Here is a 15,054-nt window from a genome sequence, read left to right on the forward strand (position 1 = left end):
ATTTAACACCTGAGAGCAGATGAGCACTCTGCACTAACAATAAGCAGAGGTTACGACTCCAACTTTCAGGGCTGAGAGTGTCGATGTGGAAGCTGAGGCTTGGAGATGTATGAGGCTAGACCTGGTCTTTGGGTTGTGTTGCGGTTCCTGTAGCTGCTCGGGGTCTGGGGTAGATGGTGTTTGTCAGTGAGGGCGCGTCTCCTGCCTCTGGGCGCCCTGCCCTTTAGACGCGCCAGGCCTCAGGAGCCTCCTGCATGCCAAACAGACCTGTGCAGTCAGATGCAGCCACAGAGGAGAGAGGAAGCGAGGAGGGGGAGGGGAGGAGGAGGAGGAGGAGGAGGAGGAGTAGGAGAGGCAGACGTGAGGAGGAGTCCAGAAAGAAAGGACTCGAGGGCGAAAGGGTAGAAGAGGATCTGAGGGAGATGGAGCTGTGAGGGGTTCAGTGGTGGAGGAGGTGGGGTGTTGCTGGTCACACTGCAGCCGCCATCTATATGGTCTCAGCCTGCATGTGAAACACAAAACTGCGCTGAAACGCCCGGGGAATAAGCGAAGGAGAGGGAGGGCGGTGGGGAGGGGAGGAAGAGAGGAAGAGAGGGAGAGAGGGTGACTCTGAGGTGAGTCTCAACAGCAACACTGTGTGTCGATGGCTGGGAGATATCACGGACCTTCGCCCTAACCCAGTCAGCGATAGTTATCACAGACAAAGCCCCCCCATCGCCAACACACACACACACACACACACACACACACACACATTTACACACACATGCAACAACCACACGCTGCTCTGCTCAGTTCACATATTCACGCTTGGAGACGAGCAGCTCATTATAAAAATTATTCATGTACAGCATGAGTGTGTGGACAGTTTGTACATCTTTTGACTCCCACTGTTGGCAGAGTAACTCCTGACTCTGACAGCACGAACACACTTTACTGGCCGTGTTTGCATAATCTGGAAAAATAGGATAACTTTCTTAGAGGCGTTGGGTCACAGGTATGTGCTGATAATGTCCCGCAATGGAAGGTTTTTGATTCAAATAGACGTTTGGACATTTAGTCTCTTTTTCTATTCGAATATATATGGTTGGTTTTTTTTTATCATGGAGTTTGTGTTTTCAAAACTCCTTTATGTCTCGGTGCCCCTGGGATTTCTTCAGTTTCATCACATTTGGGCAAGCTGACATTCTTCATTTTAAATTGTACATGTGGTGGGTGGTTTAATAAGCCACGTCCTCTATTTCTAGACCTGCGGGGTACGTTTGGGCCAAAGAAATGTCAGAAAAAGAAAAAAATTAAGACAGAAAGAAGAGATTCATTATCTGTAATTTTACTGCTGGCGTGTGAGGGAAGGCTTTGAAACAGCCTTAGTATCGTTTTAAAAAGAAAACAGAAAACTAAATAAACTAAATGTGAAAATTATGAATGTTAGAAAAACACTCTTTTGGTGTCGGCTCAAAATTTGTAAAAGGCTGTGCTGGTGCATGTCTGCCGGCGGGTCCCGATTCACCCCCACGTTTAAGTCGACCACCACTAAATATTTTCATGTTCATTCACCTTTCTTAAAAATATGATCTAATTGAACTTGTAGACTGAATGGTTAGTTTAGAGTCATCTAACGAGTTTAGACACACTGGCCGTCATACACACTCTGTTTACATTTTCTGTTTGTCATCGTAAACAAGGTTTTTATAATTATGTAAACTATGACTTTAAAGGGGTGACATGTAAGATTCGAAAGTTGGAAACCTCCAAAAAAAAGTAACTAAACTTACACACACACAAAGTGAAGCAATAGCCATTTAGATGTCAAGTTACAGACGTCACTGTCTCCTGTTGAAGATATATCTATTGATGTTAACGTGCCAACAGCTTCTGCTGTCCTGTCCTACCTTGTAATACCACCCAACACCTGACGAGGCAACAGTGAGGCACTGTGGCATCCGGTCTGCCCTCAGCCCAACGTCAAAGGAACAGGAAGTGTCATTCAAACCTCCTGGTAAAATGAACAGAACCGTAAACACAACAATTGCTGAAACTCTTGTTAAATTAGAAGTAAAGAAAAGTTAACATTGGTGTTGTAAAGGAGTGAAGTTTGACACTGAGCTCGCAAAGTTTCTTCTCCAGTAAATAGCAGTTCGCTGTTTGTCGATAAGAGCAGTTCCAATAGGTGTGCGTGTCATTTAGCTGTCTACCAAACTGATGCAACTTATAGGAAGCAAAAAAATTCCGACCTTGTTTGGACAATTCAAAATGGATATTGAGTTAATGACAACACAAACTGTGGACAGGCTGGACCCTGAAGTGATTCACTATGGCCTCCATTTAACACGTTTAAAAACAAGGCTCATTTTACTTCTTCAAAAACTTAATTTCATCAGTTGAATGAACTCTGAACAGCACAATTTAAATGATTCATTTCAGGTAAAAAAAAAAATACCTCAAAAGCTCTCTAGTTAGAATAAGTCATATTTAAAAGTGCTCTGAAAATGAACTCAAAATTTGACATTGAATTATCATAAAAATGATCCAAACTTGTAGTTTTACATTAAGCTCAAAAGAAAAGATGAGTTGAGCCCACAGTGCTCCTTGTGGCCTCGTCATGCGCAGCACTTCCTACAGCAGCTTTATTACATGCTTCGAGATCAAGGGGGGAAAAAAACAGGACTCCTGTGCTGGATAAATACAACACAGCCACCAGTGTTATGTGTTCATAAAAAGAAATCCCTAATTATTTATTATATGCATCGTGAAAGTATATCATAAATTTAAATAATTAAGACCAGGTTATAATTCAGACCTCATTTGTGCTTCTTTTTTTTTGGGTGCAAATTCTCTTGACAACATTTGGAATGAACCAAATAACAGTTTGGTACTTTTGGAGCCCGGCAGATGCAGGGAAGCTGCCTGCTTGGCTTTCACTGAACTAAAGATCTTTATATATTTGTGGTCCGCACCAAACGAGATGGGAAATTAACAGAGAAAGCGGTCACATTGGTATTGTGTAATTCTTTATGCAGTTAACTGTAGCTTATTCAATAGTCTATTTAAGTGGCTGCCGACTTTTTCGGGCCCATCACTCTTTAATTATTAAGTATTTCCTTAAAAAACACAAGCATAAATCCATATCATAACACATATCTGCAGAACGACCTCTTCAAAGCACTGCAGCTCTGACTCAGCACAGACTTTTTCTCACTTTATTACCGTTATGTACAGTAATGTGCACTGAAAGTGGTGCAAACAAAAAAATAAGCAAACGTAAACAGCATGAAACCCGACTTCCACACATCAACTCTTCTATTATCCACTGAAACAGCGTTCACGGTGATTCACTCAGTTTATGGCTACAGTTTGGTGCTGTACATGAATATCAACATTACAGAGCAAAAAAATATGATCACAGAAAAAGCTGTGAAAAATACTCTTTCCAAAAGTCTAGAGTCACTAGGATGACAAACAAAAGTGCTATTTCCTTTATATATATATATGTATATATATATATAAAAAACTATTCTAATCCCTCAGTGATTTTAAGTTTACAACAAAAATACAGACCTGAAATGTGCACATTGTACCCCGAATCTTTATAGATCTCACAGCTTGTTTTGTTTTCAAGACTTTTATGAAGACTTTAAGTAGTCGATCACAGTTAATTAAATTGAGTAAGACGAACAGCATCCAACCATAGTTGGCTGGGAGGAGAACTGTGAAAAGTAAACAAATATATGATGTTCTCAGCGAGTCTTTGTCGAGTGAGAGGATGTAAAAAATAATAGTAAAAAAAAAAAAAAAAAAAAAATCAATAACATTTTCAGATAGATTGATGATGTGAATGAGTCAGCATTGAACATATTTAATTACAAGAAATTTTACAAAAAAGTTGATTTATTTACCAGAACATTTATCACCAATTTTTTGCATTTTCTCCGACCGGTTCTCCAAAAGGTCTAAAAGTCTTTCGACGCCTTAATAATCGTGTTTATAACAATAACTAATAGGTTTGTAGCTATACACTCATGCACAGCCTGCATATGAACATGTAGGCTGCTCACACACACACACACACACACACACACACACACACACACACACACACACACACACACACACACACACACACACACACACACACACACACACACACACACACACACACAAGTGAAACCCTGAATCAGCGCAACACACACACACACACACACACACACACACACACACACACACACACACACACACACACACACACACACACACACACTCTCCATTCCTGGAGGATCTCTACTTGTTCTGCCCCTTGCTGTCATTGTCCTCGCTGGCGTGCGAGCCGCGGTATCCCCGGTGCTCGCGCCTCTCGCGGCACTCCCGGCATTCTTCCTCGTCCTCTCCCTCCTCCTCCTCGTGGATGATCTCCACCTCCAGCCTGCCGATGTAGAGCGATACCGCGCAGAGCCAGAAGAGGGCGACGCTGCTCACCGCGGCTCCTTGGAGCAGCAGCGCCGGCACCGACAGCAGCATCAACCTCCGCAAGACGAAGAGGCTGCCGAGGTACGAGGCACCGCCGAAAGACACACACATCCCTCCCAGGATGAAGAAGGCTGAGGACAAACAGATTGATACGCTATTATTGTAGGGGCCCCAATTAATTTTCTTCATAACTCACTGTGATTAAATCTGGCGCGGAGGCAGGTTGGTTCTGCTCTTCCACTTACTTATTCACATGAATAAAAGATCAAGTGGAATATTTTCTGGTCTTCAAAATGATTTTAAAAGTTAAACCGGCTGTGTTTATGATTTAACATTGAGAATACATGAAGTAGGTCAAAGGGTTTAAAATAATACTACACTCATCCCCTGATTTAGTAACATGTCTGCCAAGTTTCGTTTTCAGGGTTTCTTGTTCATTAGATGTCAATCAATGACTATTTAATGATTTAATGAAGGTCTTGTTTAATCAAATTTTAATAGTCCAAACTGGCATTTCAGGTAGCCACGACATTGGTTCATCAAGGATCCTGACTCCCCTTTTTACTCGTGATTTTAAGTCAATTGCAGAAATCCTTGTGAAATTATTAATTGTAAAACTGCTGCTGTATCAAAGCAAATGTCCATCACAAGGTTTTCTGAGAAATGTTTCCATTTTAAGACAAAAAGAGTAACGTATTTTCACACATTTTGATGCTGTAGTTAAAAAATCACTTATTTTGTGGAGAATCATTCATTTCAAAAGCAACTGCAGCCTCATTTTATTTGTGTTAAAACCGCTAAGAATTCAGGACTACAGCAACCCTTCAAATCACAAGCCTCCGTTACCACAGACTTTAGACTTAAAAAAAAAGAAAATGTAGCACTTTTATGTTGATGTCCGATCAGTGTTGATGGTTACAGTGTTTTGGCTGAATTCGGCTGCATTTCTTAAGGAAATGCAGCAAAGGGAGGCTGCGGATGTGTTCGCCACGCATCCAGGAACTCTGCTTTAGAGAGCAAACAGCAACTAATGGAGTTATTGTTCAAGTTGTACTCCGATGCCTACAGAATTTCAGTGTGGGCAGTTTTTCTTGGGACACTATCGCAGAGCGAGAGAGTCGTGTGGGTGATACCGCGCATTCAAGTTTTACTGTTTACTTGGGACGGAGGCGTGCTGCAGACCTTCTGTAGGGTACCGACGATAAACTAGGAACGAACACCTGCAGGGCCGAGACAACCACAGAGGGAGTATTTCTGTCACCTGCGTTGGACAAGCAGTTTTCTCACCACGTTGTTGTTGTTTGTATTTACAATAGCTGCTAATGTTAACAGTATTTGATCAGCACTCATTGCTTCCTGATGAATAACCACCTTCCTTCCTGTCTTTATCTCTCTGCAGACAATATCATGAGGTTGCGTATCGTTGTTGTTGTTGGTTTTTTTTTGTTCAGGTGAGAGACCTGGCAAAATGAAGGATTTGGGGTTTCGGTGTCAGAAGCTCATGTGCGACGCATCCTGGTGGAAGTAGGCGCTGCTGGCGTGGCTCAGCGACTCCGGTTAATTTACCACGCACTGAGGGTTTTTATTTGATTCAATTCACGACATTTAATGTTAACACTGATAGGAGATCAACATAAACGGGTGGAGACTTTCCCCGTTAAGCGTGCCGCTGTGCTCTGCTGTACATGACAAAGTGTTAAGAGTCTGTACCATATCCTGCTTCTCGGCCCACTTCACTCTGGACGAATGCGATGACTCCGATCCCCGTCGCCAGCAGGCCGTTCCTGAACCATGACAGGAATCCTGCCAGACATGAAGAAACAGACGCGTTTGTAGTGAGTGACCGGAAAGCTGCCTGTTCGGCTGCATACTGCAGTCTGATCACTGGCCTGACGGCGGCCTTCCTTCATCCAGAGATTTTGATGTAAACGCATGGCGCATATAGTCACAGCTATACAATAGAGTTTCATATAAAACAGTGTAAAGATTCGGACGTGAATGAAAATACAGCGGGGCAAAAAAGTATTTAGTCAGCCACCAATTGTGCAAGTTCTCCCACTTAAAAAGATGAGAGACGCCTGTAATTTTCATCATAGGTACACTTCAACTATGAGAGACAGAATGGGGGGAAAGAATCCAGGAAATCACATTGTAGGATTTTTAATGAATTAATTGGTAAATTCCTCGGTAAAATAAGTATTTGGTCACCTACAAACAAGCAAGATTTCTGGCTCTCACAGACCTGTAACTTCTTCTTTAAGAGGCTCCTCTGTCCTCCACTCGTTACCTGTATTAATGGCACCTGTTTGAACTTGTTATCAGTATAAAAGACACCTGTCCACAACCTCAAACAGTCACACTCCAAACTCCACTATGGCCAAGACCAAAGAGCTGTCAAAGGACACCAGAAACAAAATTGTAGACCTGCACCAGGCTGGGAAGACTGAATCTGCAACAGGTAAGCAGCTTGGTGTGAAGAAATCAACTGTGGGAGCAATTATTAGAAAATGGAAGACGTACAAGACCACTGATAATCTCCCTCGATCTGGGGCTCCACGCAAGATCTCACCCCGTGGGGCCAAAATGATCACAAGAACGGTGAACAAAAATCCCAGAACCACACGGGGGGAACCTAGTGAATGACCTGCAGAGAGCTGGGACCAAAGTAACAAAGGCTACCATCAGTAACACACTACGCCGCCAGGGACTCAAATCCTGCAGTGCCAGACGTGTCCCCCCTGCTTAAGCCAGTACATGTCCAGGCCCGTCTGAAGTTTGCCAGAGAGCATTTGGATGATCCAGAAGAGGATTGGGAGAATGTCATATGGTCAGATGAAACCAAAATAGAACTTTTTGGTAAAAACTCAACTCGTCGTGTTTGGAGGAGAAAGAATGCCGAGTTGCATCCAAAGAACACCATACCTACTGTGAAGCATGGGGGTGGAAACCTCATGCTTTGGGGCTGTTTTTCTGCAAGGGGACCAGGACGACTGATCCGTGTAAAGGAAAGAATGAATGGGGCCATGTATCGTGAGATTTTGAGTGAAAACCTCCTTCCATCAGCAAGGGCATTGAAGATGAAACGTGGCTGGGTCTTTCAGCATGACAATGATCCCAAACACACCGCCCGGGCAACGGGTAAGAAGCATTTCAAGGTCCTGGAGTGGCCTAGCCAGTCTCCAGATCTCAACCCCACAGAAAATCTGTGGAGGGAGTAGAAAGTCCGTGTTGCCCAGCGACAGCCCCAAAACATCACTGCTCCAGAGGAGCTCTGCATGGAGGAATGGGCCAAAATACCAGCGACAGTGTGTGAAAAGCTTGTGAAGACTTACAGAAAACGTTTGACCTCTGTCATTGCCAACAAAGGGTATATAACAAAGTATTGAGATGAGCTTTTGTTATTGACCAAATACTTATTTTCCACCATAATTTGCAAATCTATTCTTTAAAAATCAGACAATGTGATTTTCAGGAAAAAAAAAATTCTCATTTTGTCTCTCATAGTTTAGGTATACCTATGATGAAAATTACAGGCGTCTCTCATCTTTTTAAGTGGGAGAACTTACACAATTGGTGGCTGACTAAATACTTTTTTGCCCCGCTGTATGTTTAAGCACCATGTTGAACATGTTTCTCTCTGGCTGATCAGATCTTTGGCTCAGCAGGAACACAAAGTCCTGAGAAGACAGGGTCGAAATAAAAGACCGACTTTTGTCACAGGAGCTGAGCAATTAATCAATATTATTATTATCATTACTATAATTGTGTATCAGAACGTTTCCTTTTCTCCTTTCCCCTCCCAGTGATCATCTGACAGCCCCTCGCATGTATCTGCTGTCCCTGTTTATACAAGTGAATGTAAAGTAGTTACAACATTAATATGCTTCTTCCAGTATAATCTAATGATCTCGTATCAGTCGAAGGGACAAAACCAAGACTTTTACTTTCCTACTATAACTATATTTTGGTGCTGATAATGTATGTGATTGTAGTTAAGTGGGCTTTTTCCATGTAGGACATGAAACGAAGGACGTGATTTAATCCACATAACGTTGCAGTGTGATCACCTGTTTCATGGGACTTTCTCAGCATCTGCAAAAAAAATAAGAGAGAGAGAGAAAAAAGAAGCTGTTAGCGGCATCACCCCTGAATAAATTAAGGCATATTTCTGCAGGTTATTTGACACTATTAAAAGCAGAAAACGCATTTTATCCGTAACACTGACTCTGCCTTTCATTTCCTCCAGAGAAACGAAACCAAAAGCAGCAGTGCCGTCGAAGAAAAGCAACCTCAGGAACTCTCCTGCCGGGCTGAACCCACCAAAGCGTCCGCCTTGTCGAGGTCTGTGAACTGGTACTGCTGGTGCTCCGGTCCCCGGCTCTTCCCCCACGGCCCCTTCTCCACGACCCGCAGCCGGGCCGCGCCGTGCAGCCTCCTGAGCGGCGCTCCGGACGGGTAGGCAGGCCGGACCAGCTTCGCTATCCGCGGGGCGAAGTGGCACGCGGCCTGCGGCAGCTGCCTTCTCATGAACAAAGTCAAGAAAGCCATCGCATCACTGTGGTCTCAGCTCGCTAAAATACGGGCTGGAAGCAAAACACGACCTCCGCATACCCTGTGAACTCTCACACGGTCGACGACGAGCCGGAAGACTTCCCCGGTGGAGAGGCGAAAGGTAGGCTGCAATCAAACAGCGCCACCGTGCGTCCGACCAGAAACAAACTGATTCATTGCGGGGGTGGGGGAGTGGGGGTAATTAAGATTGTTTTAACCACGGATTCTGTTTTTTTTAATTTTGTCTATCACATTATCCCTTTGGAACATGTAAAATAACCCGCATGTGCATATTTATACCACACGAGGGCGCCAGAGGACAAGATGACTTGAGGCATTTTTACACGTATATATTTAATTGCAAACAGTCCAATGCAGATTAAGAACAACAACATAACATACTTTCAGTTTAAGAGTTTAAAAAACAAAAAACACAGGCAAGTTGGTGGGGGAAAAAAAGGGACAGAATAAGAGTAAAAATGTTAAGAACAGAGGTAGCTGAGTAGCAGAGAGAAGGTTTCCTTCACCAACATTTTGTGGGACTATTTTTACAAGTTTGAAAAGTCAAATTTAGGAATTTGAATCTTTTAGTTGCAAAAATGACACACTTAATTGTACTTGATTCAGTGACATGTCAAGTGAGTTATAGAAGGCTTTTCTTTGCTTCTTTTTTGTCCTAGAAGTGTAAAAATAAGTAGAGTAGTGGGCTTTAGCATTTTTTAAATAATTTTTTTTAGATTAAATCATTCACAGGATGTCGATCTGTCACCTTTTTGTGTATTTGTCTCTTTTGGAGCGACAAGGAAAGCTACATAGAAAAAAACCCAACTCATTTAAGCTTCAACCTCTGTATTACTAAGGCTGCTTTATAGATATTTGGTTTTCATTTCTGAACTCTTTGGGTACATCTTTGTAAACTTATGTTGTTCAAAGCCATTTACTTTGAAGTAAATCACAGTTGAAAAGGTTTATGGGCACCGGTGATGTCAGCCTGATGTCTTTAGAGAAATTTGTGATTTGTATTTGCAAATTGACAGTAAATAAACAGTACATCTGTGATTGTGTAAAAGAGTGGAAAACATCTTTAAGAGGAGCCTGAAAGGAGACAATCAGGAGTTTCTTTGAGCTACGTTGTGAATTAGAAAGCTTATCTTTGTTTTTAAGCATGCACACAGTTATTCTTCTCCTCCATTGAAAAGTCTTCACACTGATAATGTGTAACCCTTTGAACCTGTGCGTGTTTGTGAGAGAGGATTTGTGCTCCCAGCGAGTGAGGATGAGCGGACAGCCTCTTCCTGGGGCTCTTTTGTCTTTTTGGGCCCGCTGGGACCCCAGAAAGTCCACGCCTATCTTACCTGATTGTTTAGTGTGAGGAGCATGGAGCGCGACACAGATGTGTGTGTGCGTGTGTGTGTGCGTGCCTGCGCTGACAGTGGGGCCAAACCTTGTGATGCATCTGACCCTCTGGTCACTCTCACGCCACTGTCCCCTACACAATGGGAGACTGATGTTTATTTACACACATGCATACATGCTCACGCTGAAATGTGCACGTACAACAGTTTTCAGTTAAATTTGCAGTATGTGACAGAAATATATTCCGGAAAGGGAATGATTATTTTTCATGTACTTACAGTATGTGTCCAAATATACGAACAATAGGTGAAGTAATGGTCAATATTGAGGGGAACAATGGAAATACAGTTTTGCCATGTAATTGCTATATAATTTGATATATGCAAGTATGTTTTGATCAACTACACATTTTAACATTTATCAATGGATGTTCTTTATACGATGGATTACCATCCTGACATGTACAGCTAAACAAAGGATTTATCCGATTTTTCAAGCTTGTCTAACTTCAAAAAGAAAACATGTATATCTAGAAAGCCTTTTTGATGCAAGCCAGGACAAACTATACATGGTGTGTGTGTGTGTGTGTGTGTGTGTGTGTGTGTGAGGGGAGGACAAGGACGCTGCAGTAACTGAACATGTGCCACTGTAGATTTACCCTGTGTCCTAAACCCCCACTTAAAGTGTGTTTATTAACATATTACTCTGCTGCAGAGGACCTGAAATAACATGGAACCAAGTGCACCTGCATTAATAAACACACTGTTGATACTTCAGTGATTACAGTAATACAGATGTTCATATTGCACCACCAGATGAAGTATATTGGACTGAATAACAAAAGATCACATTTTCAAACTGGACTTATTAAACCATCGCTCTCTGAATCTCGGTGTCCTTGCTCCTGAACCTTGACTGTGTTGATACTAACTGTATGTCTGGGTCACTTTTGATGTTAACAAAGCAGAGCATAGACAGAAATGTTAAAGCATTGTAACTGTAGACAGAAAAATGCTCAATGTCTCCATGGGCCAGTTTAAGGAGGGCGAGCAGCACAGTTGATCCTCCAATTCCCCTGCCTTCCCACTTTACTAACCTCTATCACGCTCTGTCCTCACTTTCTGTTCCCTTTGCTCTCAGTCCGTGCTTTTACTCAACAAAGCTTCTTCATCCTTTCTTTTGAACTGTTTTTGAGCATTCCGCAGGTCTGCACGACGGTTCTCAAAAGGCTTTTTTTGTGTATTTTTTTAACTTGGATGCTTTTAGTTCATTATTTTTTACTTAGGAAAGACATGATTCTTTTCGATGACTGGTTTTTACAAAATGTTATTTACTGTGTCTTCAATTAGCTCCTCCTCTCATGCTCCTTAATTCCACACACTCAACACACGGTTTCTGTATTTTTCAGGATCTGTGCTGCAATCTCTTTTTTCCCTCAAATCTCTCCATCGTCTGTCCTGCCACGTTCTCCTCACTTCCTCGTAGATAAATTAAAAAATAAATAAATAAAAAAAATAGTCCATGACACACAAGTGCTGCCGTCTATTTTTAAATTGCACTTCATCTGACTGGCATGACCTTCATCATTTGTGTTGTCATGCATCCGGCAGCATTAGGCATGTCTTTCTCAGTTTTGACCAGCCGGCACAATTTGAGCCTAAAATATTTTGTGTAAATTGATAATTCCATTTAACCCAGACTCGTTGAAAAGCCTTTTTTGTTGTTGTTGTTTGTTAATCTATCTGAAAGAACAGCAAAAAAAAAACTAAGTAAGCAGGTTTGCTGGAAGGTCTCAACTGTGTGTTAACTCTTTGTTAACTCCTCAGTATGATTTGTGTTGCAAGAGGAAATAGAGAGGCAGATAGAGGGAGCGACAGAGAGGAGGAGATGTGTATACGTGCAGAGCTGCACTAGTCTCTGTTACACAGTCTGGGGGATTCCAGCCAGCTGCACTGGGAGCACTGACCTTGGCAAAGAGGACACTGTTTTTCAGTCCATGGGACAAACAAGTGTAAGATACAAGTGTCAACTCGTCAGCAGGCAAATGATTTACCGACGGGCATAAATAAGTCGCTGCGCTACTGAACATATACACAAGAATTTAAATATAAAACAAATAAACAAATGTTTTATGAATGTACAGATTTGCTGTTTTCAACTAGTTTATGTATTTCTGCCACATTTCATTATGTCAACGCTGCATTGTAAGGCATGAAATACCATGGACCAACGCTACAGGATACAGGATGGGAAGCTGTCGGGGTTATTTAATGTTGCAGGTGTGTGAATGTGTTTGTCTCCAAGTTTGTTGTTTCCTTCAGCTTTCCTTTTGATCTCCTAGAACACAATGGCCCTGATGTATTTCGAGGTGTTTTCCCTGACAATAACTCTCCCGCCGATTCTCAAAGCCTGTACATTAAAGTTCATTAATGTGCTTTAATGGATGTGTTACATCATTATGTCCGCTATAATCACTTCATTGTTAAGTTCTATGCCGGATATTAGATATTTCGTGAGCGGTTCAAACACTACCTTGAGCAATGCAGGAACTTGCTTCTCCTTTACAATCAAACCCAAACAATGAATGCATCTCTCACACTGTGAAAACAAGGCATTCATTCTTACAGTAATATCTGGCCACTCCGGTTGTTTGGCAGCGGCAAAACTTGGAGCGATTGTATCATTTCTTGTTAACTTGACTCACTGTGTCCACTGTATGACTCTAAAATGAACTCATTTAATCAAACACTGAGTTGGAAGTATTTCCTTTGTCCCTTTAAGCTCACTATCAACCTCAACCACAGTTATCCTTTGGCCGAGTGTGTTCTGGAGGAAAGGCTGCTCCGGAATCGCGCACCCTTCCTATCATATCTCGTTTTCCCAAATCAACGTCAATAAAATGTGTCACATGTCCATATTAATGACAGTAAAACATTTTGATGGGCTGGACTCCCTTAAAATGATAATAAAATTACCTTTCACCTTTACTCTCAAGTAGCATTGTATGGTGATTGCAGTATTCTTTGAGGTTACGTCGCTGATGTACTGAGATGATTAATAAAAGATTGGCCGAGCACCCACAAACAAAACATTTCCCAAACTAGTTCCCTGAAGCCAAACAAAGTATCAGTCTTCATACTGATCCTAAAATATGTTCCCATTTCTTGAGCCCATCCACAAACCACAAACCCAGTTAAATATACAGGACTGCTTTTTCACGGCTGATGGATCATTGCTGGTTTTCCATGTGATTACCTCTCTTAAAATTGGACTACTTTGGCCAGTTAATTTCAGAGTGATGTGTCATTAAGCATTTGTTGTGTGCATAAACTTTCCAAAAGACGTAGACAAATCTTCATTGGCTGATTTCACATCATTTTGTGTTTGTTAGACACATATTGTGTTATACAGTGCTGTTTACAACTGTGAATACAACCTGAAAACTACCCTGTTATTATACAGTCTAATGTAGTTATGGCCACAGTCCTATATAACGGATGATCTTTTCAGCTACACAGATGCAGTAACAATAAAAGCTGGAATTTTGTTTTGAAGTCAGACTATGAGGTGTTCTTTGATCACATGACTTCTGTGACTTGACAAACACGTTCTATCAACAGATCAGTTTTAACCTTAAACCTATTTAACCCCATCTTCTCTTCAGCTTCATGACGTCTCCATGCTGCTCATTGTCCTATCCACGCAGAGTTTAAACAAATAGTTCAGCACCTTGGGAAAAATGCTTATTTGCCGTCTTGCAAAGGTTTCCGTGAGCAGATCAATATTGCTTTTACGTTTGCCAGGGAAATATGAGCCAGTCAGTTATCTTGGATCAAAGACATTAAACAGGAGTAAACAGCTGGTTACAAAATCCACCTACCAGCACCTCCAAGCCTCAATTTCATTCAAACATCTATTTGGGAGTGCCCACTAATCATAGGTTGGTGGATTGATCCCCGCCTCCTCCTGTCCACATGCCTTAGTGCCTTTGGGAAAGGCACTGAACCCCACATTGTTCCCGATGGCGTACCATTGGTGTGTGAATGTATTTCTGATGGCGAGCACCTTGCATGGCAGCTCAGCCTATTTAGTATACCGTACGTGAATGTGAAACAGTGCAAAAGCTCTTTGAGATAAAGCGCCACACAAGTGCAGACCGTTTACCATTTTACCAGTTTATTTTATGGAGGTTTGGTGACGTTCCAAGATATCAAACCATCCCTTTAAGTTCACCTGTTAATAACTCACCTTGTTGACATACAGAAGCATGTACATGCAAACATGTAATACACCTTGTCACGCATACTCTTTCATATAGATGTATAGGATATGTATATGCAGTGTACAGTGTGCATGCCTGTAAATGCTCTGTTTGTACTCTGTTAGCCCCTGAAGCAGAGCTGGCCTGGACTTTCTTAGTTTTGGCCCACAATGACATTTGACCATCTCGTGCTTACTCTCCTTATTCTTAAGTGCTGTAACATCTTAACCGTACTGACTATATGAACCGTACATTTAATGCAGCTAAACATGACACAATATGAGTTTTACAGCAATGTGCAGTGGTGCTGTTAAGCTTCTCTATTAAATTACTTTGGCCTACGTCTTATCTAGCAAAAATGGTTGTATTCTCTCTTTCCTGCTAATGTTCATGTGCTGTTAGTGTGTCCTATGTCAGTGACT

At 41.9% G+C, this 15,054-nt stretch overlaps 1 protein-coding gene across 2 annotated transcripts; it reads right to left on the reverse strand.

The window, feature by feature from the left end:
• Window positions 1-3,186: 3,186 nt before the first annotated feature.
• Window positions 3,187-9,122, reverse strand: tmem160 (transmembrane protein 160). Of its 2 annotated transcripts, XR_011311236.1 has the most exons (5): window positions 8,785-9,122; window positions 8,532-8,556; window positions 6,175-6,267; window positions 4,106-4,595; window positions 3,187-4,047 (listed from the first exon to the last, which is right to left on the reverse strand). XR_011311236.1 is itself a non-coding variant. In XM_069706406.1 (4 exons), exons 1-4 carry the CDS (start codon window positions 9,010-9,012, stop codon window positions 4,279-4,281), a joined length of 663 nt encoding a protein of 220 aa, XP_069562507.1. In that variant the 5' UTR covers window positions 9,013-9,122; the 3' UTR covers window positions 3,187-4,278. The 2 variants fall into 2 exon arrangements, 1 of the variants encoding a protein (XP_069562507.1); XM_069706406.1 differs by having other exon boundaries at window positions 3,187-4,595.
• Window positions 9,123-15,054: the final 5,932 nt, after the last annotated feature.

Source organism: Brachyistius frenatus, unplaced genomic scaffold (genome assembly GCF_029030835.1).
Source record: "Brachyistius frenatus isolate BFR_SWC_R1_liver_20210118 unplaced genomic scaffold, ASM2903083v1 Contig_62, whole genome shotgun sequence".
Taxonomy (NCBI): Eukaryota; Metazoa; Chordata; class Actinopteri; family Embiotocidae; genus Brachyistius; species Brachyistius frenatus.